Consider the following 27,974-nt stretch of genomic DNA (forward strand, 5'->3'; position numbering starts at 1 on the left):
ATTTACATTTCCCCCTTTAATTAAAAAAGTGTATAATATACTTATAGTGAAAATAGATTCCCATACTTATAATGTAGTAAAAAAGTAAGTTAATTCTAGCTGCAAGTCTTGCCTTTAGTTGTAATATAATTTTTCATCCAATTTTATAGACTGGGGAAACAGACTATGCCCAGGAGACAATGGACAAGCTTTGGAAGGTTTTGAAGAAAGGGATTCCAATGAGAAGGCTGTTATAATCATTTAAACAAGGGATACGAGTCTCGGCAGGTGGGTTAATGACATGGGGAAAAGTGACTAATTTACAAAGGAAGTATCAACAAGGATTCCTCAATAACAAGATATATGAAGAGAATGGAAGATTCTATAAATGCCTCCTGAATCCTGAGTCCAGGTAAATTGAAGAATGGTGGAGAGATAAAGGTCTTGAGAGAAAAATGAGGAGTTTAAGGTGGAACATAGACTCTAAAGGGATTCAGGACATCCACTCTGAACATATCCAGTGCTTAGATAGAGAGGAAGGCTGAAACTTTAGAGAGGTCAGGAGTGTGTGTGTGAGATTTGGTAAGATGTCTTGGCACTTTTCCAGGGAAGGGCCTCTGAGGTGATTAGAATGGGCTTGGCCAGGTGGGGGCAGCAGAGCATCACCAATGGCTGGGGACAGCAAGTTAGGACAGGGACACTGACAGAGAGCTACTGTTTGGACTGAGCCTTTGGATATGTTCACATTTGGGGGCGGGAGGAATTAAAGCCAGCTAAGGACACAGAGGTCAGGGGACCCTAGAGGTGGGGCCACCTGGTCGGCAATGTATGGAAGTGAAAACACGGGAAGATTTCTAGTAGATCTGGAGAAAGTAGGTGTGTGAACAGAAGCAAGTGACTAGTGACTTTGAAGACAGTGATTTTAGAGGAGTACTGAGGACAATGATAGATTAAAAGAGATCAAGTGGGGGAATGAGAATGGAGATGGAGAAATGCATTTTTTTTTTTTTAAAGTCTGTCAATGAGGGAAGCATAGTGAAAGGAAGGTAGTTTGAGGGGAGGGAGAATAGATGGAGGGATTTTTTTCCCCCATTGTGAATTATTCTTGTAAATGTTTATGAACTGAATGGAATAATCTCCTGAAGAGAATAATTGGAGGTGCCAATGAGAGAAAAAAGTGAGGGGATCATTATGAAGGCACCTCTCAGAAGAGTTGGGATATAATCAAGAGTTCTAGGGGAAGGCTTGGGTTGCAGGAGGTTAGGAAGGAAGAAGATAAAGATAAAGATAGAGTGTTTATGGATCTTTATTAAGAATGCCCACTTCATATAAGTAAGCTGTGTTCTGAATGTTTGTTATTTGGAAAGTTTAAACCATTTCCTCAGAGAAACACTGTGCTGTAGTGGATGTGATGCAGGAAGTGGGATGATTCTGGAGAGAGCCCTTCAAGACAGCCCCCCAGTTACGAATCATAAATGTGAATATAAATGTGAATATAACCCAGAGTTACGTCATTCCTCTTTTCACTTTTACATTCTCTTCCTCAGAGAACATTTTTACTTTTATGGTTTAAAATAGTGTTAGCTATAGAAAAATCTTTATCTCATCGTTACAGGAACTCTTTAGTGCTGAAGTACTGGCTGTTTAGCAGCCCGTTTTTAACATAGTGCCTTAATATCTTGGGTACTTTTCCCAGAATCCAAGTGTCTTTTTAAAAAAGTATATATTTTTATTGATTTCAGAGAGGAAGGAAGAGGGAGAGATAGAAGCATAAGTGATGAGAGAGAATCATTGATCGACTGCCTCCTGCACGCCCCACTGGGGATCAAGTCCACAACCCAGGCATGTGCCCTGACCGGAAATCGAACTAGCGACCTCTCGGTTCCTGGGTTGATGCTCCACTGCTGAGCTTTTCCAGTCGGGCCGTTTGTGTTTTTTGGTTTTTTTTTTATTCACTGATTTCTATCTCTTTTGACCTCAAAGTTCTCTCTCTGGTTGTTAAAAACACTTCTCTAGCGGTCTCTTCTGCCTTATTTGTGCAGTGGCTGTGCTGCTCTTCCCTCTGGGTACGGGTACATTGTGGCCGTTATATTTTGTGTGCCCTGACAGGCTTAGGTGATGTGCTCCATATCAAGTTGTGAAAGGTTTCCCCTTCTTAAATAAAATCTTTTCAAAGCACTCATTTCAAAGTGGTTACCTATCCGTTTCTACTTTTACAGGACATTTTGAAGGGAATCTGGGAGAAATCACGATTAGACTAGTAAAATGGGAAGGCAGTGAGAATTACCTAATCCAGCTCTCTGACATGTGAGAAAACCCAGGCACAGAGTGGCTGAGTGACTTGTTGAATAACAACAAAGGGAAAGGAGACATGTGGAGGAAGGATACAGGAAAGGCCTGCACGGAGTGTACTGATCTGGATGAGTGGCAAGGAATTTATTTTCAGTTCACGGCTATTTTGGCCACAAGAGAAAAAGTGGTCAGCCTAACCTGGAAGGTCAATGGGAAGTTTTAACAAAGAGAAAGTTTTGTCCACAAGACATATTCACTGTCCAGCCCGTTGGAAAAAAAAAATCATCACCTACAATTATTATCGCCCTTATTGCTTGATTTCTCACCTCAAGGCATAACCACACCACTATGTCTTGGCTTCTCTCTCACCCATCATTTGCCATTTCTGAGCATCGACTGCCCAATGCTCTGTGGACCTTTTCTCCTTTTAGGCTGAATTACTTCTTTTATTGTTACTTTTTTACTAATTCATTGGCAGAATGTTTTTTCCACATTTTTATAAGAACCTTAGCTCTAAAAGAAGTATTTATTATACATGTACTTTAACCCCAAAGGAAACCAGAAAAAAGTAAACTGGAACAAGAAATTAATTTTTAATTTACAGGGATATTAAGAGATGAAGTATGGTTAGAAAAAAATTTCCTGAAGTAAATAACCACACTGCTGGTCAATCCTTGCCCTTCATGTGGTTTGTCATAATACCAATTTAAATTCATTTTTTTGAAAATGGTCTGTGTTCTTTTAAATAAATATTTTTCCTAAATTTAAGCAAAATGAAAAAGTCCATTCAAGGTAATAAATATTAAGAGTGCTTACTATTTGTAAGGCACTGTGGTAGGCCCTGAATAGGATAATATAAAATGAGTAAGTCGCTGCCTTTGGTAGAGGGATACATATCTTTGTCTTTCAAAAAGTTTGCACAGGCAAGAGTCTGGGGTCTGGGAGGGAATCTCGATGATTACTACACTCGTGCATAAGTCACCTGACCCTCTTAAAAGTCACAAAATCCCTGCCCTCATGGAATTTTTCTTCTAGGGTCATGCTGGGGGAAAGGATAATAAACAATAAAATATGTAAGTGTTATGGAGTAAAATAAAGCAGAGAAGGGGGCTAGGGAGTTCTTGGCATGTGGCAATTTCAAATGCACTTGCCAGGGAGGATGTCATCAGAAGGGGCCTGAAGTAATGAGCTGAGAGGGAACAGCAAGTACCAAGGCCCTCAGCTGGGAGTGTGCCTGGGCTGTTCAAAGATGAACTAGGAACTAGAAGGCTAGTGTGGCTATAACTGGCCAACTAGGGACAACTCAGCAGGAGAAACTTTAGAGAGCTAAGAAGTGGAGAGACTTTGGGTTTTACTTTGATGAGAAACCACTGGAGGATTTTGTTGAGCAGAGGAGTGACATCTGATTTACAGTTTAGGTGGAAAATGACCGAAGTTAGTCATGGCCAGAAGCAGGAATCCAAGGAGCCACCGCATTATCCAGTTAGAGAGACAATTGTGGAGCAGGAATTGGTGGGAATGGTCGAAATCTGCCTATTTTGTTGGTGGAACCATCAGGATTTGCTGAAGGACCAAAGGTGTGACCGGACAGAACTAGGCCGGGTTGCTGTCAGCTTTGGAAACCGGCCACACGCTCAGCATCACCTTTGCACAAGGTGGGAATTTGTAAATGTCCTGATTCGACTTTTGCATCTCAGACTAATCAGCATCTCCAGCATCCTGGCCCTGGAAACAATACTTTTAAAATACCTCCCAATGATTTTTGTGCAGCCAATTTGACTTGAGGTAATGAAACTGGCTCCGGGTCACTTGAATTACATGAAAGAGGTCACACCTTCAGGAGACAAATTAGGAGCCCAGCACTGTGCAAAGTGCGAGCGTTGGTAGGCTCCTGGATGGAAAGCTCAATCTCACTCGAATCCCTCTGGCATCGAGGTAAGCATGGCAGGCTTCCTGGAGGAGGCTGATTTCGATGAAGGATTTCTCAGGCCTTTATCAGGAGGGCAGAGAGGAAGATGAATGTAAAAGTGATGGGGTGTGGCTGTGGGGTGACAACTGGCTCAGGCCGATTGTGTAGTTGGCGTCCTCTCTGATCCGGACGTTGCCCTTCAGCGGCTCCGACCCGACTCCACGCCTCGCCCAGACAGCAACCGGCCGGTGCCCCGCCCGCCGCCGTGGCTCCGTTTCCGGAAGGTCCTGATTTTAGGGCGGACCAAACCGGTTAGAGGTCGCACGCCCTCTTCCGCCCGGCTCCGGGCTCCCGGATCCCCGGCGCGGAGCCGCCGCGCGCCGCCCTGTGCGCAGGCGCGGTCTGCGGCCCAAGGCCCACGCGCGGCGCTATGCCTGCTGCGCACGTCGCGCGGGTGCGGGCCTTGTATCGGCGCATCTTGCTGCTGCACCGCGCGCTGCCCCCCGACCTCAAAGCCCTGGGCGACCAGTACGTGAAGGACGAGTTTAGGCGACATAAGGCGGTTGGTGCTGACGAGGCCCGGCGGTTCTTGCAGGAATGGGAGGCAAGTGCTGCCCCCTTTTCTCCGCCCTCCACCCTTGGGCGCCCCCCCCCCCCCCCGCCCCAGGTGTCCCGGTTTGTTCCCGTGGAAGACCGCCTGTCCCACCTGATTTTCCCGGGTCCCACGCAGCGGCAGCCTGTTCCGTTTGAGTTAAACGGCGCAAAGCTGTTCCAAAGTTATTCCCCAAGTTGCATCCCCAGCCCGTCCGTTTCTCGCACGGTTCCTCGCTGGACCAGGTGCCGGGACATCGGCGTCTGCAGTTCATTTCGGCTGTGCGAGCTCCTTGCTGTGCAGGCGCCGCTGGAGAGAGAAGGGAGGTTACAAAAGTGAATCAATCACCGTCAGGTGCTCGAGGAGCTTCAGTCCCCTCCAGTCCCCGCACCGAGCAAGCGCCTGTTAATAAACTAATGGTTTTGTCAGTACCTCTAAGTTTTCAAACTGAGAGGCTTGTTTCCATAATGACTATCTTTTAAACCTCAGTGCACCTTGGTGGGCCTTAATAATGTTCTCAGTTGACACAGAAATCAGGTAAGCCTGGGGGACGACACGCGTTGAAGGGGAAAAAAGGCTGGTCAATTAAGTCAGGTGAAAGTTGGTTTCTCCTGAGTCTCAGGTCACGTTGCCCGGCAACATTGCACAAAATTTAAAGCAGACACATGCATTAGGAATTAACCTGTTGACTCCCCCCACTTCTTTTTTTTAATGAAGGAAAAGGATATTCAGAATTTGGTGGGGTTCAGGACCCTCTAGGATTGCCCCTAGTTCTGATTTGTAAATATCAATAAATGAATGGAATTGGAGATTAGAGTGACATCTCAGTTATCTGAAAGCATGAAGCAATGTTTGTAGAACAGGTGAGCGATTCTTCAGCCTAAAATATTGATGGTTGAAGAGATGACTGAAGTCTGTTTTAAAAAAATCATAAAGGTGGGATGAACACACAACCTTGTCACTGAATCCCAGAATTCGTAATTGTAGAATCTTAGAGGCTTGCAAGACGGACATTTAGGACAAAGGTGAAATTTAGAACTTTCCTAAATATCATGGGTATTAGATGTCAGTAGCCTGCCTGGAGCCAAGGAAGTTGAATGTACTTATATGCAGACTGGTATCTTTTAATATGGTAACTTGGTCTTGGAGTCAGAACTGGATTCAGATTCAGGTTCTGGCATTTATTAAATATGTCAGATCACTTCATTTTTCTTATCTTATTTCCTTGTCTGTGAAATAACAGTAGTTGCAACATACACCTCTAAATTTTTGCATGTAAATGTTTTTAAAAAGCACTTTGTAAATTGTTAATGGCAATATAAGATATTAAGGTTTTTAAGTCACATCTTTCAATCCAGGCCAGTTTGTGGCAGGACAGGAGGAGAGTCTAGCTCTGTGTTGGGAAGAAGTAAAGACACTTGGAGAAGTCCTAAAGTATTAGAACTTGGAAGCTCTTTGGGAAGGAATAGGGACTCAGTATAAATTGGTAGTAGGCTGGAGGAGAGACTGAGGCATTAAAGAAACCTGGGTAAGTAAAACATGTGCTGCTCAACCTAGGTGGCTTGATATCAGGAATTCAGCTTTTTGGGTGGGTTACCCCCCCCCCCCCCCACACACACCTCTCTTGAAATTACTTTAGACTTACAGAAGTTATAAAGACAGTGCAGAGTTCCCACAGTCTTACACTCAGCTTCCTCTTGAGTTGACATTTTATACAGCCAATAATCAAAACTAAGAAATTAACATTGCTACAGTACTGTTAACTACAGCCTTTATTCACATTTTGCCCATCCTAATATATAAAAACCCTGGGTCATATTGACCAGTAACTACCGGACACTGACCAACCGGAAGTCAGTGCTGGCCCCGCCCCCAAGCAAGCGGTAAGGGGCAATCAGGCAGGCAGGCAGAGGGGTTAGGGGTGATCAGGTAGGCAGACCAGCAGTTAGGGGTGATCAGGTAGGCAGACCAGCAGTTAGGGGTGATCAGCTAGGCAGACGGCCCCTTGCAGGGCTGGCACCGCCCCCCAGCAAAGAAAGAGAAAGGCCCAGGCTAGCCAAGCTATTGCTCCCCAGCTTGTCGTCTGCAGAGGGAGCCACCGGTGGCAGGGGAGGGGGACAGTGCTGCACAGATGGCAAGCAGTGGCAGCGGCGGGGGTGGGGCCAGCTGCCTGCAGCTCGGGGAAGGAAAGCCCTGATAGGCCCTGATCTCAGGCCAGGCCCTAGGGACCCTACCCGAGGGGTCGCGGATTGTGAGAGGGTGCAGGCCGGGCTGAGGGGACCCCCCCCCCCCCGAGTGCACGAATTTTCGTGCACTGGGCCTCTAGTATTTCCACTAATGTTCTTAATGTGTTCCAGCATCCAATCCAGGATCCTACGTTGTATTTAGTTATCCTGTCTCCTTAATTTCTTCTAGTCTATGACAGTTCCTCAATCTCTTCTTACCTTTCATAACTTTTTTGAAAAGTTTGGTCAGTTATTTTGTAGAATGTATTTTGTAGAATGTCTTTCAATTTGGGTTTGTCTGATGTGTTCTCTTGGTTAGATTGGTTATATGCATCATTGGGAAGGGTCCCACTAGGGCGACCTGCCCTTCTGAATACATCATGTAAGGGCACATTATATCATTTACTTATTACTGGTGATGTTAACCATGATCACTTGGTTAAGGTGATATATGCAAGTTTCTCCACTATAAAGTTACTGTTTTCCTTTTTGAAATTAATACATATTTTGGGGGAGATACTCTGAGGCTATACAGATATCCTGTTTCTTCTCCTTAAACGTGGCCAACTAATTTTAGCATTCACTGATGGATCTTGTCATTGTGTTCCAATGTGACTTTGTTTCTCTCATTTATTCTGAATTTATTAATTGGAAATGTTTCTGTAGGGAAGCATTGTCCCTTCTTCCCTGTTATTGATCTAGCATTTTTACTTTTTTCTTTTTTAAATGAACAAAAGTGTGTTCCATGGGGCTAGAATCCTATTGTTAGCAATTGGGTAAAGGTAAGTTAAATCTAATTATCTATTTGGATAAAATAATAATTCTCACAATTACAAGGCACCTCAGTCTAAGTGTGGGAGTTAGAATAAGTAGGGTGGATTCTACCAAGAGAGCCAGTTTCTGTTTTCCAAAGATGAAGCTAGAGAAGATTGTAATGACTTGGAGGGGAGAAAAACCTGGCTAGGGCAGCAGTACGGGAGTGATATTCCTCGTTTGGCCTTCTAAGTCGTTTTCCCCTTGTGTTTTTTAGAACATCTAATTTATGATTATTATACTTGGTGATACTAGTTATGGAATGGACTTCTGTTGTTTTTGGTAAATGATGATTACAAACTTGGTACGTTATCTGAGTGTTATTACAAGCTTGATGCTTACATTTATATCAAGCTAATTGAGAGTGACATAATTAATTATGATTATAAACTTGGTACACATTATCTGAATATTACAAGCTTGATGCCTATGTTTATGTCATGCTAGTTGAGAGTAGCACAGTTGTGGATGTACTGTGCTACATGGAGTTGGTCTCTGGGATTCTCTCACACACTTCTGAAACTGCTTATGAATTTAATGGATTCTGAATGTGTTTTACTTAACAGGCAGTTGGGTACCACTGGAAAAAAGAAAGGGGAAGGTTTGGGAATATTAGAGGCCACAGTATTAGGAGGAGAGTTTTTTATTCCGTTGATTTGTCATCACGGACAACTGTGGCCAATATTAGAGGGAATTCAGCTGGGAAGTTTTTGTTCAAGAACCAGTTGGGGTAGGTAGGAGAAAGCTATTTCCTTTTATCTTTAGGATAAAACTGTAAATGCATATTTACAGAGTAAATAGTGATTTTATAGAATTCCTTACCATAAGAGAAAGATGTAAATTCAGGATGAGATGTTGAGAATCTGTTAGGGAGAACGTTTGATAACTGGTTGGTAAAATATCTATTGTAATCTTACTCTCAAGTCTTGTAGGAGGCAACTATTGGAAGTGGAGTTGGGGCTGGGTAGCTCAGGGGTCTTATTTATTATGGCATTTTAAAGTGTTAACTAGCTCAGTTTTGAAGTATAGCTGATTTAGACAGTGCATTCCTTTTTTCTTCTCTCTGTGCTTACCCAGTTGTGGAGAGAAGAACTTACTTTCTGGGAAATCATAATAGGCATTGAAAATTAAATAGCAAGTAAAACATTTGTGATAGGATGAGACAGAGTAGAAAACAGTGAGCTTCCAGGAGCTGCTCTGAAGAGACTCCATGTGTTTTAATTTTCTCTTTTTGTCCCATTTGTTTGTGTCTCTTGCTTTCTTAACTGGCTACTGTGCTTTTTCTTAAATGGCTGCTTTGCTCTATGTCTATTGGGGGATGTTTATAGTGGAAGTTCTGTTTCTGGGAAAATCTAAAAAGGCTTAAACATTCTATAAATAGTTATTGGTCACTTATTATTGCCAGGTGAAGTGCTAGTCATGTGGGACACAAAAATGAATAATAACTATTTTATTTTCATGGTGTCCAAAGTTTAGTAGAATATAATCTACAATCCTATATAATAAAAGGGTAACATGCAAATTGACCCTAATGGTGGAACGACCAGAACAACCACTCAACCAGTCACTATGAGGCGCACTGACCACCTCTTGGTCCCTTTCCCCGGCCGGCAGGCTCCGATCGTTTGATGTTGAATGGGGAACTGGGGGTGGGTTGTGGGGGATGTGGGTGGTGCCAGGCCAAGGCCTCCGCCCCACCAGTTGCCCCACACACAGAGGGCAACCTGTGGCAGGGCCAGGGCCGGCGAGCAGGCGGGAACAGCCGACCTCTTGGTCCCTTCCCCCGGTGGTCAGGTTCCAATCACCCAATGGCAAATGGGGAACCGGGAGTGGGTGGTGGCGGGGGGCAGGGCCAGTTGTGGGCAGCTGGGGAAGATGGCCCTGATCGCAGGCCAGGCCCCACACACGAATTGTGTGCGCCGGACCTCTAATTATAATCCTATATAATAAAAGGCTAATAGGCAAATCGACCAAACGGTGGAACGACCAGTCACTATGATGCACACTGACCACCAGGGGGCAGACGCTCAACGCAGAAGCTGCCCCCTGGTGGTCAGTGCACTCCCACAGGGAGAGCGCCGCTCAGCCAGAAGCTGGGCTCACGGCTGGCGAGTGCAGCACTAAGGATGTCCGACTGACAGCTTAGGCCTCCTCCTCAAGGGCTGCGAGAGGGCACAGGCTGGGCTGAGGGACACCCCCACCAAGTGCACCGGGCCTCTAGTCCTATCTAATAAAAGAGTAATATGCAAATTAACCACCACTCTGCTACACTAACAAGCCACGCCCACCAGCCAATCAGGAATGAGTATGCAAATTAATCCAACCAAGATGGCTGCAGCCATGGAGCGAGCAGGAGGCTTGGGTTTCTCTGGCAACGGAGGAAGCCAAGCTTTCCGCACACCCAGGCAGGCCCAGGTCTCCACTCAAGGCTACAAAGTTTCAATTATAGAAGATAAATAAATCCCAACAAAAATGGTGGCAGCCACAGAACTGGAGAGAGCAGGAGGCTTGAGTTGCCCCTGGCGATGGAGGAAGCCAAGCTTCTGCAGCCCTGGCCTGCCTTGGCCTGCGCTTAAGGCTACAAAGTTTCAATTATAGAAGATAAATAAATCCCAACAAAAATGGCTGTGGCCACGGAGCAAGCAGGAGGCTTAGCTCTGCTCAAGGCTACAAAGTTTCAATCATAGAAGATAAATAAATTCCAGATACCAGGGCCTCCACTTGGGTCGCTGGGGGGTGTGGCCAGCCTGCAAACCACCACAGGCCCCTTGCCCAGTCTGCCTCACGCCCCAAGGAAGCCCCCACCCTGATTCAGGACACCCTTCAGGGCAAACCAGCCGGCCTCCACCCATGCACCAGGCCTCTATCCTATCTAATAAAAGAGTAATATGCAGATTGACCATCACTCCAACACACAAGATGGCTGCCCCCATGTGTTCAAAGATCCAGCCCCCATGTGGACACAAGGTGGCCACCACAAGATGGCCAGCAGGGGAGGGCAGTTGGGAAGGACCAGGCCTGCAAGGGAGGGCAGTTGGGGGCGATCAAGCCTGCAAGGGAGGGCAGTTAAGGGTGACCAGGCTGGCAGAGGAGCGAAGTTGGGGGCGACTGGGCCTGCAGGGAAGGGCAGTTGGGGGGGACCCAGGCCTGCAGGGGAGAGTAGTTGGGGGTGACCAGGCCTGCAGGGGAGGGCAGTTAGGGGCTATCAGGCTGGCAGGGGAGCAGTTAGGCATCAATCAGGCTGGCAGGGGAGTGGTTAGGGGGTGATCAGGTGGCAGGCAGAAGTGGTTAGGGGCAAGCAGGAAGGCAGGCAGGTGAGCAGTTGGGAGCCAGCAGTCCTGGATGTGAGAGGGATGTCCGACTGCCTGTTTAGGCCCGATCCTGGTAGGGGTCCCATATTGGAGAGGGTGCAGGCTGGGCTGAGGGACACCCCCCCCCCCCATGCATGAAATTCCGTGCACAGGGCCTCTAGTATAGTATAAAAGGCTGTCTGTTAGCTGTTATGGGAGCAAGAGGGAATGGGAGAAGTTGAAGGCCACATGTGATGTCAAAGCTGAGTCTTGAGCAAGTCAAAGTTACTTGACTATGTCAAGAAAAAGACTTTCTAGAAAGAGGGAATAACATATGCAGAGGTAAGTAGTAGTATGATTCCCCCAGATCTGTGGTGATGTGTTTGGAACTTAGTGTGTTATATGGGAGACTAAGAGATAAAGCTAAAGAGCTAGCAAGAGACAGGATATTCTGCTAAGGACTAAGTTTTTATTTTGGATTGTTGAAAGAGTTTAAGCAGTGGTGGAAATGATTCAGATTATATTCTAGAAATATTACTTTAGCAGCAATATAAAGGAACTAGGGGCCTGGTGCACAAAATTCGTGCACTGGGGAGGGGTCCTTCTGCCCAGCCTGCCCCCTCTCACATACTGGGAGCCCTCAGGGGATGTTCTACTGATGGCTTAGGCCCGCTCCCTGTTGGGAGCAGACCTAAGCCGCAGTCTGGCCTCCCTTCACAGGAGGCGACCAGGCTGATCAGGGGAAGGTGCCAGCCCCATCACCCCGCTGCTGCAGCCACTGCCAGTCACCGCAGCCGCCAAGGTATTTTCATCAACACGGACTCTAGTCCCTTCACCATGAAAAAATGACAACTTTCTTTAAGCATTTTCAAGATGTGTCTTTCATAGGATATGACATTTCTTTCTTTATTTTTCTTTTTATCCTCACCTGAGGATATGTTTCCATTGATTTTTTCCCCTTCCCTCTGATCCCAGGCTCGGCCCCTTCCCAAACCTAAAGCCTCCGCCCCAGGCTTTAGGCTTGGGAAGGGAGACCCCCCCCGCCCCTCTGATCACAGGCTTGGCCCCTTCCCAAGCCTAAAGCCTCCACCTGATGGCCAGCTGGGAGTGACCTGGGTGCTGAGGAGGTTCCCGTTCCTAGGTATGTATGCAAATAATCGCCATCTTTGTTGGGTTAATTTGCATACTCACTCTGATTGGCTGTGGGTGTAGCAGAGGTATGGTCAATTTACATGTTTCTCTATTATTAGGTAAGATGATTGAAGAATGAGCCAGACTGAAGATAGGGAGAACTGTTAGGAGAGAGGTAATAATCCTAAATATATTTGTGCCTGCACCATACAGAGGTGAGGATGGAAAGTATGGATTAGGTGTTAGCCTTTTTAAGGTAGAATAGGACTTGATTTGGGGATTGATGAAGGATTAGTGAAGGGGAGGAATTAGAATGAATAACTCTCAGGCTTTAGACCATGATACCAAAAACCAGAATAGTACATTTTATGTTAACAATTCTGGTGGGACAGTCAAGTGGAGATGTTCTGAGATGTATATTGGTCTGACACTCGGGAGATATTATCTGTAGTTGGTGGTCCAGAGGAGTGGTGAAAGTGCCCAGATTGGGTATAACATAGGGAAAGGTGGTCAGATAGACCACTAACATTTAGGAGTTAAGAGAATGAAGGTAGTAGCATAATGCGGGAACTGTTCTGTTTTCTTCTTCTGTATTTGTTTGTCCTAACTACTTCTGCAAAGGAGCATACTTTTTTCCTTCTTGATTATGTTTAATTGTTTAGATTTGTGTGATAGTTTAGATCTCATAACAGTTGCTTTTTTTTTTTTTTTTTTTTTTTGGTATTTGTTTTAGAGAGGAGGAAGTACTTCAAATTTAATGTAACCATCCATTTGAAGCTCACATGGGACATCTTTTTCTTATTATGACTTTGAAGTGGATCATCAGATAAAAGTATGATTAAGTTGCATGTCACCTATATTTAGAGTTTTTTAAATTTAGTGTAATTAGGGTTGAGTGGGTATTTTGCAGTTTTTATAATTGTACGCCTCTCTTAACTAATTTGGGGACCTCATTATGTTGCTTTTGAACATCCTGATTTGTAGTTTGTGTTTTAGCTTTGGGGAGAAAAGGAATGAATTACCTCTCTATTCAGTAGATGGATCATGTGTGTGTGGGATATATCTACCAAGTATGAGCCAGTCATTTGGGGATTCTCAATTATACTGTTTATTCTGCGTGTTATTCATTGTAGTGTTTTTGTGATGGTTTATTGAATGGTGATGTCACACATGTATGTTTTCTACATTAAGTTTTACCTTTTAAAAAATTTTGGCCATATTGTGGTCCATAACCAATGATTAGAAAGGGATAATGAAGAGGAAGGATATGAAACAGTGTATCCTTGGAACATAAAATTTTTCTTTTTTTCCACTTCTGAAGTATTTGGATTTTTAGTGAAGCTTTTAAGATGTTTTTATTTAGGAACATTTAACTTTTATTGGTGTCATGAGATGTCATAACAATGCTTACATATAAACTAACTAAAGGTGTTTTCTTTAAAAAATCAATATTTGATCAATTTTGCATATATTATTGGCTTTATTCTATGTTATTGGAACATAGAGGTATATGTTCCTTTTATTTAGATGACTTAAAATGTATTTGAATTTACAGATTTAAAATAATGGTAATAGCATGACAGTATCAATATGCTAGATCTGTATGTGTATGTAGGGGTGTCTGTATTGTGTATGTATGTATACATGTAGTCTTAAAAATTTGAAGTGAATTTTTGCACAGAATTAAACATAAAGGATTACATATGCATAATGTTAATTTTACTGGTTTTACTTACTATCTTATGAAATAAATATATTTTATGGTTGTATAAGAATAAATGTATGAAATTTTACGTAGGGAGTATTAGAATTGAATGAAAGGGAGCTTCTGCCCTAGCCAGTTTTTCCCAGTGGTTAGAGCAGTGGTTCCTAACCTTTCTAATGCCGCGACACTTTAATACAGTTCCTCATGTTGCGGTGACCCCCAACCATAAAATTATTTTCGTTGCTACTTCATAACTAATTTTGCTACTGTTAATGAATCGTAATGTAAATATCTGTGTTTTCCGATGGTCTTAGGCTCTACAGCAGCGGTTCTCAACCGCAACCCACAGGTTGAGAACCGCTAGCAGGGTCGCCTAAGACCATCGGAAAACACAGATATTTACATTACGATTCATAACAGTAGCAAAATTACAGTTATGAAGTAGCAACGAAAATAATTTTATGGTTGGGGGTCACCGCAACATGAGGAACTGTATTAAAGGGTTGCAGCATTAGAAAGGTTGAGAACCACTGGGTTAGAGCGTTGTCATGCAAGAGTGATGGGTTGCAGGTTCGATTCTGGTGAAGGGTACATACCTCACTACAGGGCTCGATCTCTGGTTGGCGCATGTGTGGGAGGCAACCAATCGATGTGTCTCTCTCACATCAGTATTTCTGTCTATCTCCCTCCCTTCCATTCTCTCTAAAAATCAATGGCAAAGAAAATATCCTTGGGTGAGGATTAACAAAAAAATAAAATAAATAAAAAACAAAGGGAGCTTCACATTGCTTTAGTAAACTCTTACTTGTTTTCAGTTAATTCACTTAAACTTTTTTAAAAAAGTCAAAATAATGTATACATGTAGTTTAAAAAATAATTAGTATAGGAGAGCTTATAATAAAGAGCAACATTCTTTTTTTTAAATTTCTTTATTGATTAAGGTATTACATATGTGTCCTTATTCCCCCATTACCCCCCACCTCCCATTCATGACCCCACCCCCCTGTTGTCTGTGTCCATTGATTAGGCTTACATGCAGTCCTTTGGTTGATCTCTTCCCCTTACCCCCACCCTCCCCAACCTTCCCTGAGGTTTCACGTTCTGATTGATGTTTCTCTGTCTCTGGATCTATTTTTGTTCATCAGTTTATGTTGTTCATTATATTCCACAAATGAGTGAGATCATGTGATATTTATCTTTCTCTGCCTGGCTTATTTCACTTAGCATAATGCTCTCCAACTCCATCCATATTGTTGCAAATGGTAAGAACTCCTTCTTTTTACCACAGCGTAGTATTCCATTGTGTAGATGTACCACAGTTTTGTAATCCACGCATCTGCTGATGGGCACTTAGGCTGTTTTTAAATCTTAGCTATGGTGAATTGTGCTGCTATGAACATAGGGGTGCATATATCCTTTCTGATTCGTGTTTCTAGTTTCTTGGGATATGTTCCTAGAAGTGGGATCACTGGGTCAAATGGGAATTCCATTTTTAGTTTTTTGAGGAAACTCCATACTGTTCTCCACAGTGGCTGCACCAGTCTGCATTCCCACCAGCAGTGCACGAGGGTTCCTTTTTCTCCGCATCCTCGCCAGCACTTGTCATTTGTTGATTTGTTGATAATAGCCATTCTGACAGGTGTGAGATGGTACTGCATTGTTGTTTTGATTTGTATCTCTCTGATGATTAGTGACTTTGAACAGGTTTTCATATGTCTCTTGGCCTTCCTTCTGTCTTCTTTCAAAAAGTGTCTATTTAGATCAGTTGCCCATTTTTTGATTGGGTTGTTTATCTTCTTTTTGTTAAGCTGCATGAGTTCCCTGTAAATGTCGGAGATTAAACCCTTATCGTTGATATCATTGGCAAATATGTTCTCCCATGCAGTGGGCTTTCTTGTTTTATTGATGGTCTCCTTTGCTGTGCAAAAGCTTTTTATTTTGATGTAGTCCCGTTTGTTTATTTTCTCTTTAGTTTCCATTGACCTAGGAGCAGTATCAGTGAAGAAATTGCTTCGGCATATGTCTGAGATTTTTCTGCCTGTGGATTCCTCTAGTATTTTTATGGTTTCTTGTCATATGTTTAAGTCCTTGATCCATTTTGAGTTTATTTTTGTGTATGGTGTAAGTTGGTGGTCTAGTTTCATTTTTTTGCATGTATCTGTCCAATTTTCCCAGCGCCATTTATTGAAGAGACTGTCTTGACTCCATTGTATGTTCATGCCTCCTTTGTCAAATAATAATTGAGCGTAGTGATTTGGGTCGATTTCTGGGTTCTCTATTCTATTCCATTGATCCATATGTCTGTTCTTCTGCCAGTACCAGGCAGTTTTGAGAACAGTGGCTTTGTAATACAGCTTGAAATCTGGTATTGAGATCCCACCTACTTTGTTCTTCTTTCTCAGGATTGCTGTGGCTATTCAGGGTCTTTTTTTATTCCAGATGAATTTTTGGAGAGTTCTTTCTAGGTCTGTGAAATATGCCGTTGGTATTTTAATGGGAAGTGCATTAAATCTACAAATTGCTTTGGGTAGTATGGACATTTTAATGACGTTGATGCTACCAGTCCATGAACATGGTATGTTCTTCCATCTGTTTACGTCTTCCTCTATCTCTTTTTTCAGTGTCCTGTAGTTTTCCGTGAGTAGGTCTTTTACCTCCTAGTTAAGTTTATTCCTAGGTATCTTAATTTTTTTGGTGCAATGGCAAATGGGATTGCTTTTTTAGTCTCTCTTTCTCTAAGTTCACTATTGGTGTATAGAAATGCCATGCCATAGATTTCTTGGCGTTAATTTTGTATCCTGCTACATTGCCTAATTCATTTATTAAGTCTATTAGTTTTTTGATGGAGTCTTTCAGGTTTTTTATGTACAATATCATGTCATCTGCAAATAAGGACAGCTTTACTTCTTCTTTTCCAATTTGGATGCCTTTTATTTCTTCTTCTTGTCTAATTGCAATGGCTAATACTTCCAGTACTATGTCGAACAGGAGTGGTGAGAATGGGCATCCCTGTCTTGTTCCTGTTCTTAGGGGAAATGGTTTTAGTTTTTGCCCATTGAGTATGATGTTAGCTGTGGGTTTATCATATATAGCTTTTATTATGTTGAGGTATGATCCTTCTATTCCCACCTTGTTGAGAGTTTTTATCAAGAAAGGGTGTTGGATTTTGTCAAGTGCTTTTTCTGCATCAATTGATATGACTATGTGATTTTTATCTCTCAATTTGTTTATGTGATGTATCACGTTTATTGATTTGCGGATATTGTACCATCCTTGCATCCCTGGGATAAATCCTGCTTGGTCATGGTGTATGATCTTTCTGATGTAGTGCTGGATCCGATTTGCTAGAATTTTGTTGAGGATTTTGGCATCTACATTCATGAGGGATATTGGCCTGTAATTCTCTTTCATTGTGTTGTCTTTATCTGGTTTTGGTATTAGGGTGATGCTGGCTTCATAGAATGAGCTTGGAAGTGTTCCTTCCTCTTGAATTTTTTGGAATAGTCTGAGGAGGATAGGTTTTAGTTCTTCCTTGAATGTTTGGTAAAACTCCCCTGTGAAGCCGTCTGGTCCCGGGCTTTTGTTTGCTGGAAGCTTTTTGATGACTGCTTCAATTTCTTGTATAGTTATTGGCCTATTGAGATATTTAGATTCTTCCCGATTGAGTTTTGGAAGGTTATATTTTTCTAGGAATATGTCCATTTCCTCCAGGTTGTCCAGTTTGTTGGAATAGAGTTGTTTATAGTACTTTTTAACAATCCTTTGTATTTCGGTAGGGTCTGTTGTTATTTCACCTCTTTCATTTCTGATTTTGTTTATTTGGGTCCTCTCTCTTTGCTTCTTGGTGAGCCTGGCTAGAGGTTCATCAATCTTGTTTATCCTTTCAAAGAACCAGCTCTTGGTTTTGTTGATCTTTTGTATTGTTTTTTTTGGTCTCAATGCCAGTTATCTCCGCTCTGATCTTTATTATTTCCTTCCTTCTGCTTACACTGGGCTTTTCTTGTTGCTCTCTATCTAACTCTTTGAGTTGTAGGGTTAGGTAATTTATTACCATTGTTGCTTGTTTTTTGCAGTAGGCTTGTAGAGCTATGAACTTCCTCTCAAGACTGCTTTCGCTGTGTCCCATAGATTTTGGATTGTTGTGTTTTCATTGTCATTTGTTGCCATGATGTTTTTTATTTCTTGCTTGATCTCTCTGGTAACCCAGTCATTGTTTAATAGCATGCTGTTTAGTCTCCATGTGTTTGATTTTTTTGGATTGTTTTTATTGTAGTTGATTTCCAATTTTATGCCACTGTGATCTGAGAAGATGCTTGATATGATTTCTGTCTTCTTGAATTTGAAGAGACTTTGCCTATGTCCCAGTATATGGTCTGTCTTTGAGAATGACCCATGTGCACTTGAGAAGAATGTATATTCTTTATTTTTTAAAAAAAATTTTTTTTAATATATTTTATTGATATTTCACAGAGAGGAAAGGAAAGGGATAGAGAGTTAGAAACATCGATGAGAGAGAAACATCGATCAGCTGCCTCCTGCACACCCCCCACTGGGGATGTGCCCGCAACCAAGGTACATGCCCTTGACCGGAATCAAACCCGGGACCCCTCAGTCCGCAGGCCGACGCTCTATCCACTGAGCCAAACCGGTTTCGGCGAGAAGAATGTATATTCTGTGGCTTTGGGATGAAATGTTCTGAATATGTCAATTAATTCCATCTGGTCTAGTGAGTCATTTAGGATTGATGTTTCTTTGCTGATATTTTGTTTAGAGGATTTGTCCATTGGTGATAGTGGGGTATTAAAGTCTCCTACTATGATTGTATTGCTGTCAATCTCTCCCTTGATACCCTCCAGGAGTTTTTTTTATGTATTTGGGTGCTCCTGTATTGGGTGTGTATATGTTTACCAGAGTTATTTCTTCTTGTTGGATTGCTCCCTTTAGTATTATGAAGTAGCCTTCCTTATCTCTTGTTATGTCCTTCACTTTGAGATCTAATTTGTTAGATATAAGTATTGCTACCCTAGCTTTTTTTTTCATTTCCATTCGCCTGAAAAACCTTTTTCCATCCCTTCACCCTCAGTCTGTGTGCGTCTTTTTTTCTGAGGTGGGTTTCTTGTAGACAGCAGATATATGGGCCGTGTTTTCTTATCCACTCCATTACCCTATGTCTTTTGATTGGGACATTTAATCCATTTACATTAAAGTTATTATTGATAGGTACTTATTTGTCACCATTTTTATTCTTCACCCCTGTGTTCCTTCTTCGCTTCCTATTTCTTTTTTTTTACAGCAGATCCTTTAGCATTTCTTGCATTGCTAGTTTGGTGGTAATAAATTCCCTTAGTCCTTTTTTGTCTGTGAAGCTCCTGATTTCACCTTCAGTTTTGATTGATAGCCTTGCTGGGTACAGTATTCTTGGATTCAGACCCTTCCTTTGCATGACTTTGTATATTTCATTCCATTCCCTTCTGGCCTCATGAGTTTCTGTTGAGAAATCAGTTGCTAGTCTGATTGGAGTTCCTTTGTAGGTAACTTTCTGGCTCTCTCTGGCTGCTTTTAAGATTCTTACTTTGTCGTTGGTGTTTGCCAATTTAATTATAATGTGTTTTGTCGTTGGTCTTTTGGGGTTCATTTTGCTTGGGACTCTGTGAGCTTCTTGGATTTGTGTGGGTTTTTCCTTCCCTATATCAGGGAAGTTTTTTGTCATTATTTCTTCAAACAGGTTTTCTATTCCTTGCTCAGTTTCCTCTCCTTCTGGAACCCCTATTATGCAGATGTTGTTTTGTTTCGTGTTGTCCCAAAGTTCCCTTAGGCTCTCCTCCTGTTTTTTAATTTTTTTTTTCTAGAAGCTGCTCTACTTGGGTATTTTTTCCTACCTTGTCTTCTAGCTCACTGATGCGGTCCTCTGCTTCTTCTAGTCTACTCTTGATGCTTTCTATTGAGTTCTTTATAGCAGCAATGTCATTTTTCATTTCTTCTTGGTTCCTACCATGTTGTCAAATTTGTCTTCCATTCTTTAAGAGCAACGTTCTTTATTTCTTAATTTTTCTCTTTTCCTGGGTACATTTAAAATTTTATTTTGTCTCTTTCATGTTTCACATATCTTGTGAATTTTGTTAACTGTCCATATTTGCAAGTTAAGCAATAAGAACTGACTGAGAACTCTACATATAGGTAGGCTTGTTGATTGGAAAATTACTTTCAGAGTTACAGAGTTTCAATTAATCTCCCGTGGATTTGCTTTTCACTTCTGACTTCCTTACCTAGCTGGAGTTTGTGTTCATTTGGTTATGGCAGTTTGGCTTTATCTTCAGCTGTATTTTCTGTTTTGTGTTCTAAACTGTGGTTTCCTCTATCTGAGCTGTTTTGTTACATTCCTCTTCCTATCTTGAAAAATTAGTTGCAGTCTCTTGGCTGCTGATGGCTCCATTTTGTTCTCTTAGTCATAATGGATTACTCCTTTAACAAATTTCTCTAGTATCAATTCAGTGAAGTTGTGGAAGGGAGGAGAAATAAGAAGACCCTGTGATTTCTCTAGTCTGCCATCTTGGGCTAGAAATTTGCAGTTCTTTCATTTTAAAAATGAAGAAACTAAGGCCTATAAAAATAAAATGATTTGTATCCCACAGCTAGATAGACAAAAATCTTGTGTTCTTACCTCATGAAAGTCTAGTTAAGGTTTTGGAAATGAAGTTCCAAAAGCTATTAAATGTTTGCAGTGTAAAATGATTATAGGTTTTTTTCTTTGAATTATGTTTGCTACAGTTTATTTGTATATCTGAGCTATTGATTTTTTCTTCACTTTTTGTACTTTTCCTAAGAGAAAGGAAAACTTGTTAAACAAGTTTTTATCTTTTACACCTCTAGCATGATAAATGTTTAAGTCATGATTTATTTTTGCTTATTAGCCCAAGATGCTAATTGACACACCTTTCTCAATACACACACACACACACACACACAATAATGAAATAAGAATGGAAGTTGCTGCGATATAGCTGTTAAACTCTTGTACTAGTCAGGCACATATGTTTTCTGTGTCATTTTTGGAAAGTTTCTTTGGACTTCAGTTGTCTCAGTAAGAAAAATAGTGTTTTACCCTTGAAATTAGGGATAGACCAAAAGGTTCTCTTTTACCTCCAAGATATAATTTTATTAGGAGCTGGATTAAAAATACTGTATCACCCATACCTTACTGGACCTGCATCTGTTGTCCAGTCCCTTTCCCGAGTGATTAGTTGGGGAACAGACTTGGAGAGTATTAAATTACAGCTTTCTAGCAAAGCTGTATAAATGGCACCCCTATACTATCTAGTCTTCCCTTTACTCCTTTCCTGTTAAATAATAACCAGATTTATTACAACAGAATCAATACCACTTACGATAAAAATATGAAGAACTTATAAGCATATATGCATAACCTATGGACACAGACAATAGATAGGTGAAGGCCTGGTGAGGGGGATGAGGGGGAGGTAGGTCGGGGGGGCCAAAGGGAAGAAAATGGGGGACATCTGTAATACTCTCAGCAATAAAATATAACTTTTAAAAAATGAAAAACTTAGGGATAATTCAGACAAAGGATGTACAAAACTACATTAAAAACTATAAAGTCTTGCTGAAAAAAAATGTGTAGACTCAAAATTAAACTTTAGTTTCTTTTTTTTACATAACCACTAGAAGACATATTTAGAATCGTTAGGGCTCAAAACTGAGATCAGAAAAGAATCATTTGGGCCATCTGATATAGTATTAAGTCTTTGTAAGTAACATGAAGGATCTTCTCATGTTTAATTTCTTAGAGGTTATACTTAAAAACTATTCATTGATTCTCCAATAATTTATTTTGATCAAAATTAAGTTGCTACTTAATAACTTAAAATCTATTGTATTTTAATTTTTCATCTTTTTCTAAGTATTGTAGAAGGTTGCATGAAGGCTGACAGGGAGGTAGGATTGGGAGGGCAGATTAGTTAACTGCTAGTTTGTCTTTTGGCAGGTCAATCAAAGAGGATGCAAGACTGGTAAACAGACTCACTTGGTGGCATGGAAACCAGTGGGCTTAGGAAAGAAATTCTAGGTGGGTATGTGCCACTCAGGGCAGTGATTATGAGTCCTGGTCATTGATCTTGTAGGTCTGGAATTAGACTTTACCTATACTCTGAGACAATCAGATACTGGCATCAGATTCACACTACGGAATCTGATGGAATCTTACCTAACAATAGACAAACATGTAAATTGACCGTACCTCCGTTACGCCCACAGCCAATCAGAGTGAGTATGCAAATTAGAAGGCCAAAGATGGCGGCCGCCCAGCTGCTTCAGGCGTGGAGTGGCCAGGCGGGGCAAGACGCCTGCTATGAGAGGGAGGGCGGGGGGTGAAGGGATCTACAGGAGCAGAGTGCCGCAGTGAAGACAAGACTGCAGACTCTGGAGTCTGCAGCGAAGACGAAGATGGCAGAGTCTGCAGCGAAGACGAAGATGGCAGACTCTGGCCAGAGCGAAGGCCTGGGTCCCAGGTGCCGGAGGAAAACCAGTGCTGGAAGACAAGGGAAGGAAGGCCTATTGCATGAATCTCTTCGTGCAATGGGCCTCTAGTCCTGTATAATAAAAGCCCAGTGACCGAATGGCAGAACGACCAGAACGACTGGTTGACCAGTTGCTATGACATGCACTGACCACCAGGGAGTAGACACTCAATGCAGGAGCTGCTCCCTGGTGATCAGTGTGCTCCCACAGTGGGAGCACCCCTCAGCTGACCCAGATGAGCAGCTGCTCCTGGCAGCAGGCCAATCCCTGCAGGCCACGTCCCCCACCAGTGCACGAATCCTGTGCATCAGACCTCTAGTCTATGTATATGGTGTTAAAGTATAAATTGGAATGCTGATTTACTCATTTCTGTGGGTAGAGGACAGGAGGCTGAGAAGAGGGCTCTCCTTTTTCAGGAGTTAGAATATTTACCTGTAGATCCAGGGAACTCACTTTTCATATGTCTCAAAATTCAGAATTTTCTAGATTTTAGAAAGGCAATAAGGCATATTACTGCATTTTAATAAACACCCAGTGGAATCTGGGGTGGTATACCCTGTAATAAAATACATTAATATTTCTGCAGTAAAGCATGTTACTCTTCATATTAAGTACAGTAAATAAAGGCTTCATGTCTATTTTAGGTCAGGATTTGCTGCCAGATATGTTTTGAAAGAGCTTTTGTTTTTTTAAACTTCTTTGACTTCAGAATTGCAAGTAAGGCATGGTGGACTATGAAGCTTTCTGGGAAACTGAATTAGTGTTTAGAAGGTTGCCTGGTAAACATGAATTAAAATAACAGGAAATGGGTAGGCATGAGAGATTTTCATCAGGCCTCACTGTGTCTGCAGTGGAAGCGTCACTCCTGCCTCCCTGCTCTTTTCCTGGGCAGTGCTGAACACATATTAGCAAGTTTGCCTGCTCGTACTAGTTTATTTTTATTTTAAGCACCTTTTTTCTGTCAAAGTATTATTATTGTGTTAATTGATTAAACTACCTAATTTGTCTTCTGGGCCTGAAGGAACTCAGATACTATTTCCCAATGTGTGTTGATTTAACTAGCTTAATACCCATGGGAGGATTATATTTGTCTTCATGTTTTTGCTCTTTACTCCTAAATCATTAGAACTTCAAGTAGTTCTAAAACTTGCATTTTGTCTTCTAAGTTCTCAAACAGTAAAATATTTATGCTTTATTTGAATATATTTTAAATATATATGAATGAAAGGTATTTCTTTCAAAAAGCATTTAATCATTAGAAACATACAATGTGCAGTATACATTCTGCTATTTTTTTGTATGTTTAAGCAGCAGAGGTTTCTGGACTTCGATGTGGTGGCTCTACTTTTCTGAAGATAAAGAGGTCTATAGTTAGTTTTAAAATGATCCTTTTGAATAAAAAAATCTATACACATCTCAGAGGAACTTCTCCCCTTGGAAACTAAGAATGGCAGTAAATGGAGTGGCAAATACATATATGCATATATACACAGCCACTGCCACAACAGCTGCAGCAGCGGGTCTGGCGTCATAGCACTTAAACTACAGCCCTTCCACAGTCACCTTGCTCATTGCCTCACACTTCCCAGGTTGGGCCTTGGCAGTTTATCTGTTATTTATCCACTTTATAAGTTGTAGATATATGCAATTGATAATTCAGGATTTCTAACTGATAATCATACTTAACACCACTTTTAAAAAATGCCATGAACATCTTTGCCTTTATAAGGCTAAGAGCAAGATGCACAAAGTGAGAAATTTATTTTAAATGTTCGGAAATATGTACAAGTTTGATATACTGGTAGTTTCAGATTGCTTATAACACCTTGGCTAATTCATGTAAGTCACTTCAAATTTCTCAAGAGACTTTGGAAACTGCAATGTGACTATATTCTAATTTTATAATTAAATCTAATGAAGTCAGAGACACCTCAAAGAGGTATATTATGGTACTTCCCCTTCTCTGGAATGCATGCTGAGATACATATTTTGTTTTATTTCTCTATCCTCGTCTCTTCCTTAAATGGCTCCCTCTCCTCTTCCTCCTGTGATCCTCTTCTCCTTCTTCCTGTTCCTTTTTTTCGGACAACAGACTGTCTCTTTTGCACCATCAGATTTTCCCGAGTCAGCTAAATCCTTTTCATATGTCTTCTTTGGCCTCACTATCCTACGTGGTAAGGCTGCATGTTTGCTCTCAGATGACCCCACATCTATTCGGTCTTCAGTGGAGACTCCAGGGATTGTGAATTTGATCTTAGGTGGAACTCTAAACAGAACAGGAAGGTATCTGCAGGTAATGGCCAACTGGGGCCATTCGATCCTTCCTGCTTCCCTTAGTCCAAAATGCTCCAGTTCTGGATCATCAACTTTGGATTTCCTCTTCCCAGACATTGTGTTCTACATCTCAGAGCACTTCTTAGAAAGCTGCAAAACAAAAAACAAAACAAAACAAAACTGCAGCACTGATGAGAATCTGGATTTTTCTTTTTTGTACTGCTTGTCTCCACAAAGGAGGCAAAGCAGAGTCTTTGGTTCTTGGTCTCATGATTATTATTAGGACAGTTATAACAGTATATAGATATATGCCCTGACTGGGAATTGAACCCGCCACTTTTTGGTGTACAGCAGCACACTCCAGCCAACTGAGCCACATTGGCCAGGGTAATAATATACATTTCTATGCCATTTTCAACTATTGTATTTAATCTATTAATTTCACCTGTTCAATTTATGAAGCTGTTGGGACAAAGATTTTAATAGTAGAAGCTTTTGAAGCTTGGTAGTTTTGTAACTACTTTTATATTGAGTATATTTCTGAAAGGTTGTTTATAAATTAGTTTTTTTAATGGAACAGTATTTTATGTATATTAGCAAGCTTACTATTTAAATACAGTCTTTAGTGAATCCTTTTGTAAAGGGAATATTCAGCCCATAATTTGTTTCTTTGTGTAAACCTGCATTTGCATACATCAAAATTGTTTTAAATGGGATTTATCTACAAATGTTGATCCATGTGTCTGAAAAGAAGAAAATTTAATTTCTGTTTGATGTGAAGAACAAATTCAGATTTGGCACTTTTGATAGATGAGACAAGCCAAATTATTTTAGTTCTATTCTTTTCAACTAAATGCTATCAAAATATGCTCTACACCCTAAATTAAAGGGTGGCAAGAGTTCATATGTTAAGGTTGAACTAAAGTATATTTTTAAACTATATTTTCTTAAATAGTAACAGGGCTAGTGTGAAGTTACACAAAGTTTAAATCATTATTTAGTAGTTTTATCTTTACTCTCCTGAAAGCATAACTGGAATCCCAAATTTTGATGGTTTTTTTTTGTTTTAAAAACTTTTACTTTGTCTTAGTCTATGCAGGGGTCCTCAAACTTTTTAAACGGGGGGCCAGTTCACTGTCCCTTACACCATTGGAGGGCTGGACTATAGTTTAAAAAAAAAACTATGAACAAATTCCTGCGGGCCCGGGACGAGTCGGCTGCTAAGCAGGACAGGCAGTGGCACCCGGCGGGCCGGATAAATGTCCTCGGTGGGCCGCCTGTTTCCCGCGGGCCGTAGTTTGAGGACGCCTGGATAGTCATAGAAGTAGATGCATATATTGCTTTTAATTATGTGTTTGTTAGCTTTTTACTTACTGTACTTTGATGATACCCACCAGTTTATTAAGCTCTGTTTAATACTGGGAAGATATTAATGAAAATTCACCCTCCTTTTAGTTTGGATACTGAAACATTGTTAACTAGAATTAACCATAAACAGATATTTAGTTCATAATATAGCATAAATATAGTAAATTTATAATGCAAAAATAAGATGTAATTGTTGTTATATACTATTTAACTGCACTGTAGTTAAATAGACTTTTTCCTGCAGGGCTGTCTGGGAGCTAATTACTATTTGTTACACTGGTTCTCTGGGAAAGTATATACAAATTTAAGCTGACAGCAGTAGGAACTTGACCCCATCTCTCAGACCCTCTGCACAGCCTACTGGATAGTCAGTCAGTCAAAGGAGAGCCCTCTCATGATTTAGCATGCGTACTGCACAGAAACTAAAGCCCTTCCTACATAACTGAGGAAGAAGTCAGTGGGAATGTCATAGGATCCAGCCATTTGTCCACGGACTTAACAAGTTGGGTGTCGGGAATAATCCAGAGGACATTATTAACGTCAAAAATTGGAAAGGAAGCAAAGAATCAGGAGCATAGGTTTGAGTGACAAGTTCAAGGTGTGGCCTAGAGATATTTTTCCAAATGGAGGCCTTGACCTGTGTGAGGATTTGGGGCACACTGTGCCAGAGAGGACTAGACAGAGGGGCCCGGCTGAGTCTATTTGCTCACTCATTCACTGTCCGCTGTTTTTCAGGGGATGCAGAGATTAATACATGGTCAGTGTCAAGGAGTTTATAAGTGGGCTACAAGTCTGTACAAGATAGAATGAGACTCGTACCCCAAAGAGTTGTAGTTGAGAATGCTGATCTTTTCGTAGTGGCGCAAATGATGAGTCGTATGAGTATCGAGGAATACTTCTTTTTCCCTTAACCATTGAACTTATGATTAGACAGTTCTCTAACTAATAAATCCACCCTGTAACTTGCCATTCTTTTTGAGTTTCCTTTAAAAATATAGCTATTCCTATGAGAGATTCCATTTTAAACTATTATCAGTTAACACTTCAATAATTATCTGACATTGGTTAATATTCAGCCACTTACTATGTGACCTTGAGTAATTTGATTAACCACTCCAAGCCTCATTTTCCTCATCAGTAAAATGGGAATGAATACCGACGACAGCACTTAACTCTAAGCTCTAGTGTGGGAGAGGAAGGAGATTGATAGGAAGAAGGCAAGATTTCTAGGAAAGAGCTTTGAGGGTACTGTATCAAATTTTGTAATTTCATTATTTTAATTCTTCCTTCACTTATCTTCCATAACCAAATAGTTGCTAAATCCTGTTGATTATTTCCTTTTACAGTGTCAGAGTTGTGACCTATTATCTCCATTTTCATTACCTTTGGATGTTTGTAATAATTTCATAAATAACCTTGCCTTTAGTCTTTTAACTATCAGCTTATAAAACACAACTTTGATCATATTATTGATCTGTCAAAAGCCATCATTGTTGCCCTCGCCGGTTTGGCTCAGTGGATAGAGCGTCAGTCTGTGACTGAAGGGTCCTGGGTTCGATTCCAGTCAAGGGCACATGCCTGGGTTGTAGGCTCAATCCCCAGTGGGGGGCATGCAGGAGGTAGCTGATCAATGATTCTCTACATTGATGTTTCTATTTCTCTCCCTTCCTCTCTGAAATCAATAAAAATATATTTTTTAAAAAAAACCCACCGTTGTTCTCTCATTAACTTTTCTTTACCCTGGAATTCAAAATTGTGCAAAATATGATTTGAATATATTTTTCCTACCCTACATCTGAACATTCTCTGTCATGTATTCTGTGTCCCAATCATATTCCACTGAGCATTATTCTCTGAATGT

General features: G+C 41.2%; 1 protein-coding gene across 1 annotated transcript in view; it reads left to right on the forward strand.

Annotated features, from left to right (window-relative positions):
• Positions 1-4,536: 4,536 nt before the first annotated feature.
• The window catches only part of SDHAF3 (succinate dehydrogenase complex assembly factor 3), a 53,622-nt gene continuing 30,184 nt past the window's right edge, over positions 4,537-27,974 (forward strand). The window contains exon 1 of the mRNA XM_080664940.1: positions 4,537-4,784. Within this exon, the coding sequence (XP_080521066.1) occupies positions 4,611-4,784 (174 nt within the window). The 5' untranslated portion in view covers positions 4,537-4,610. The remainder of the gene's footprint in view (positions 4,785-27,974) is intronic.

The sequence above is a fragment of the Plecotus auritus genome (assembly GCF_963455305.1).
Source record: "Plecotus auritus genome assembly, chromosome: 4".
In the NCBI taxonomy this organism is placed as follows: Eukaryota; Metazoa; Chordata; class Mammalia; order Chiroptera; family Vespertilionidae; genus Plecotus; species Plecotus auritus.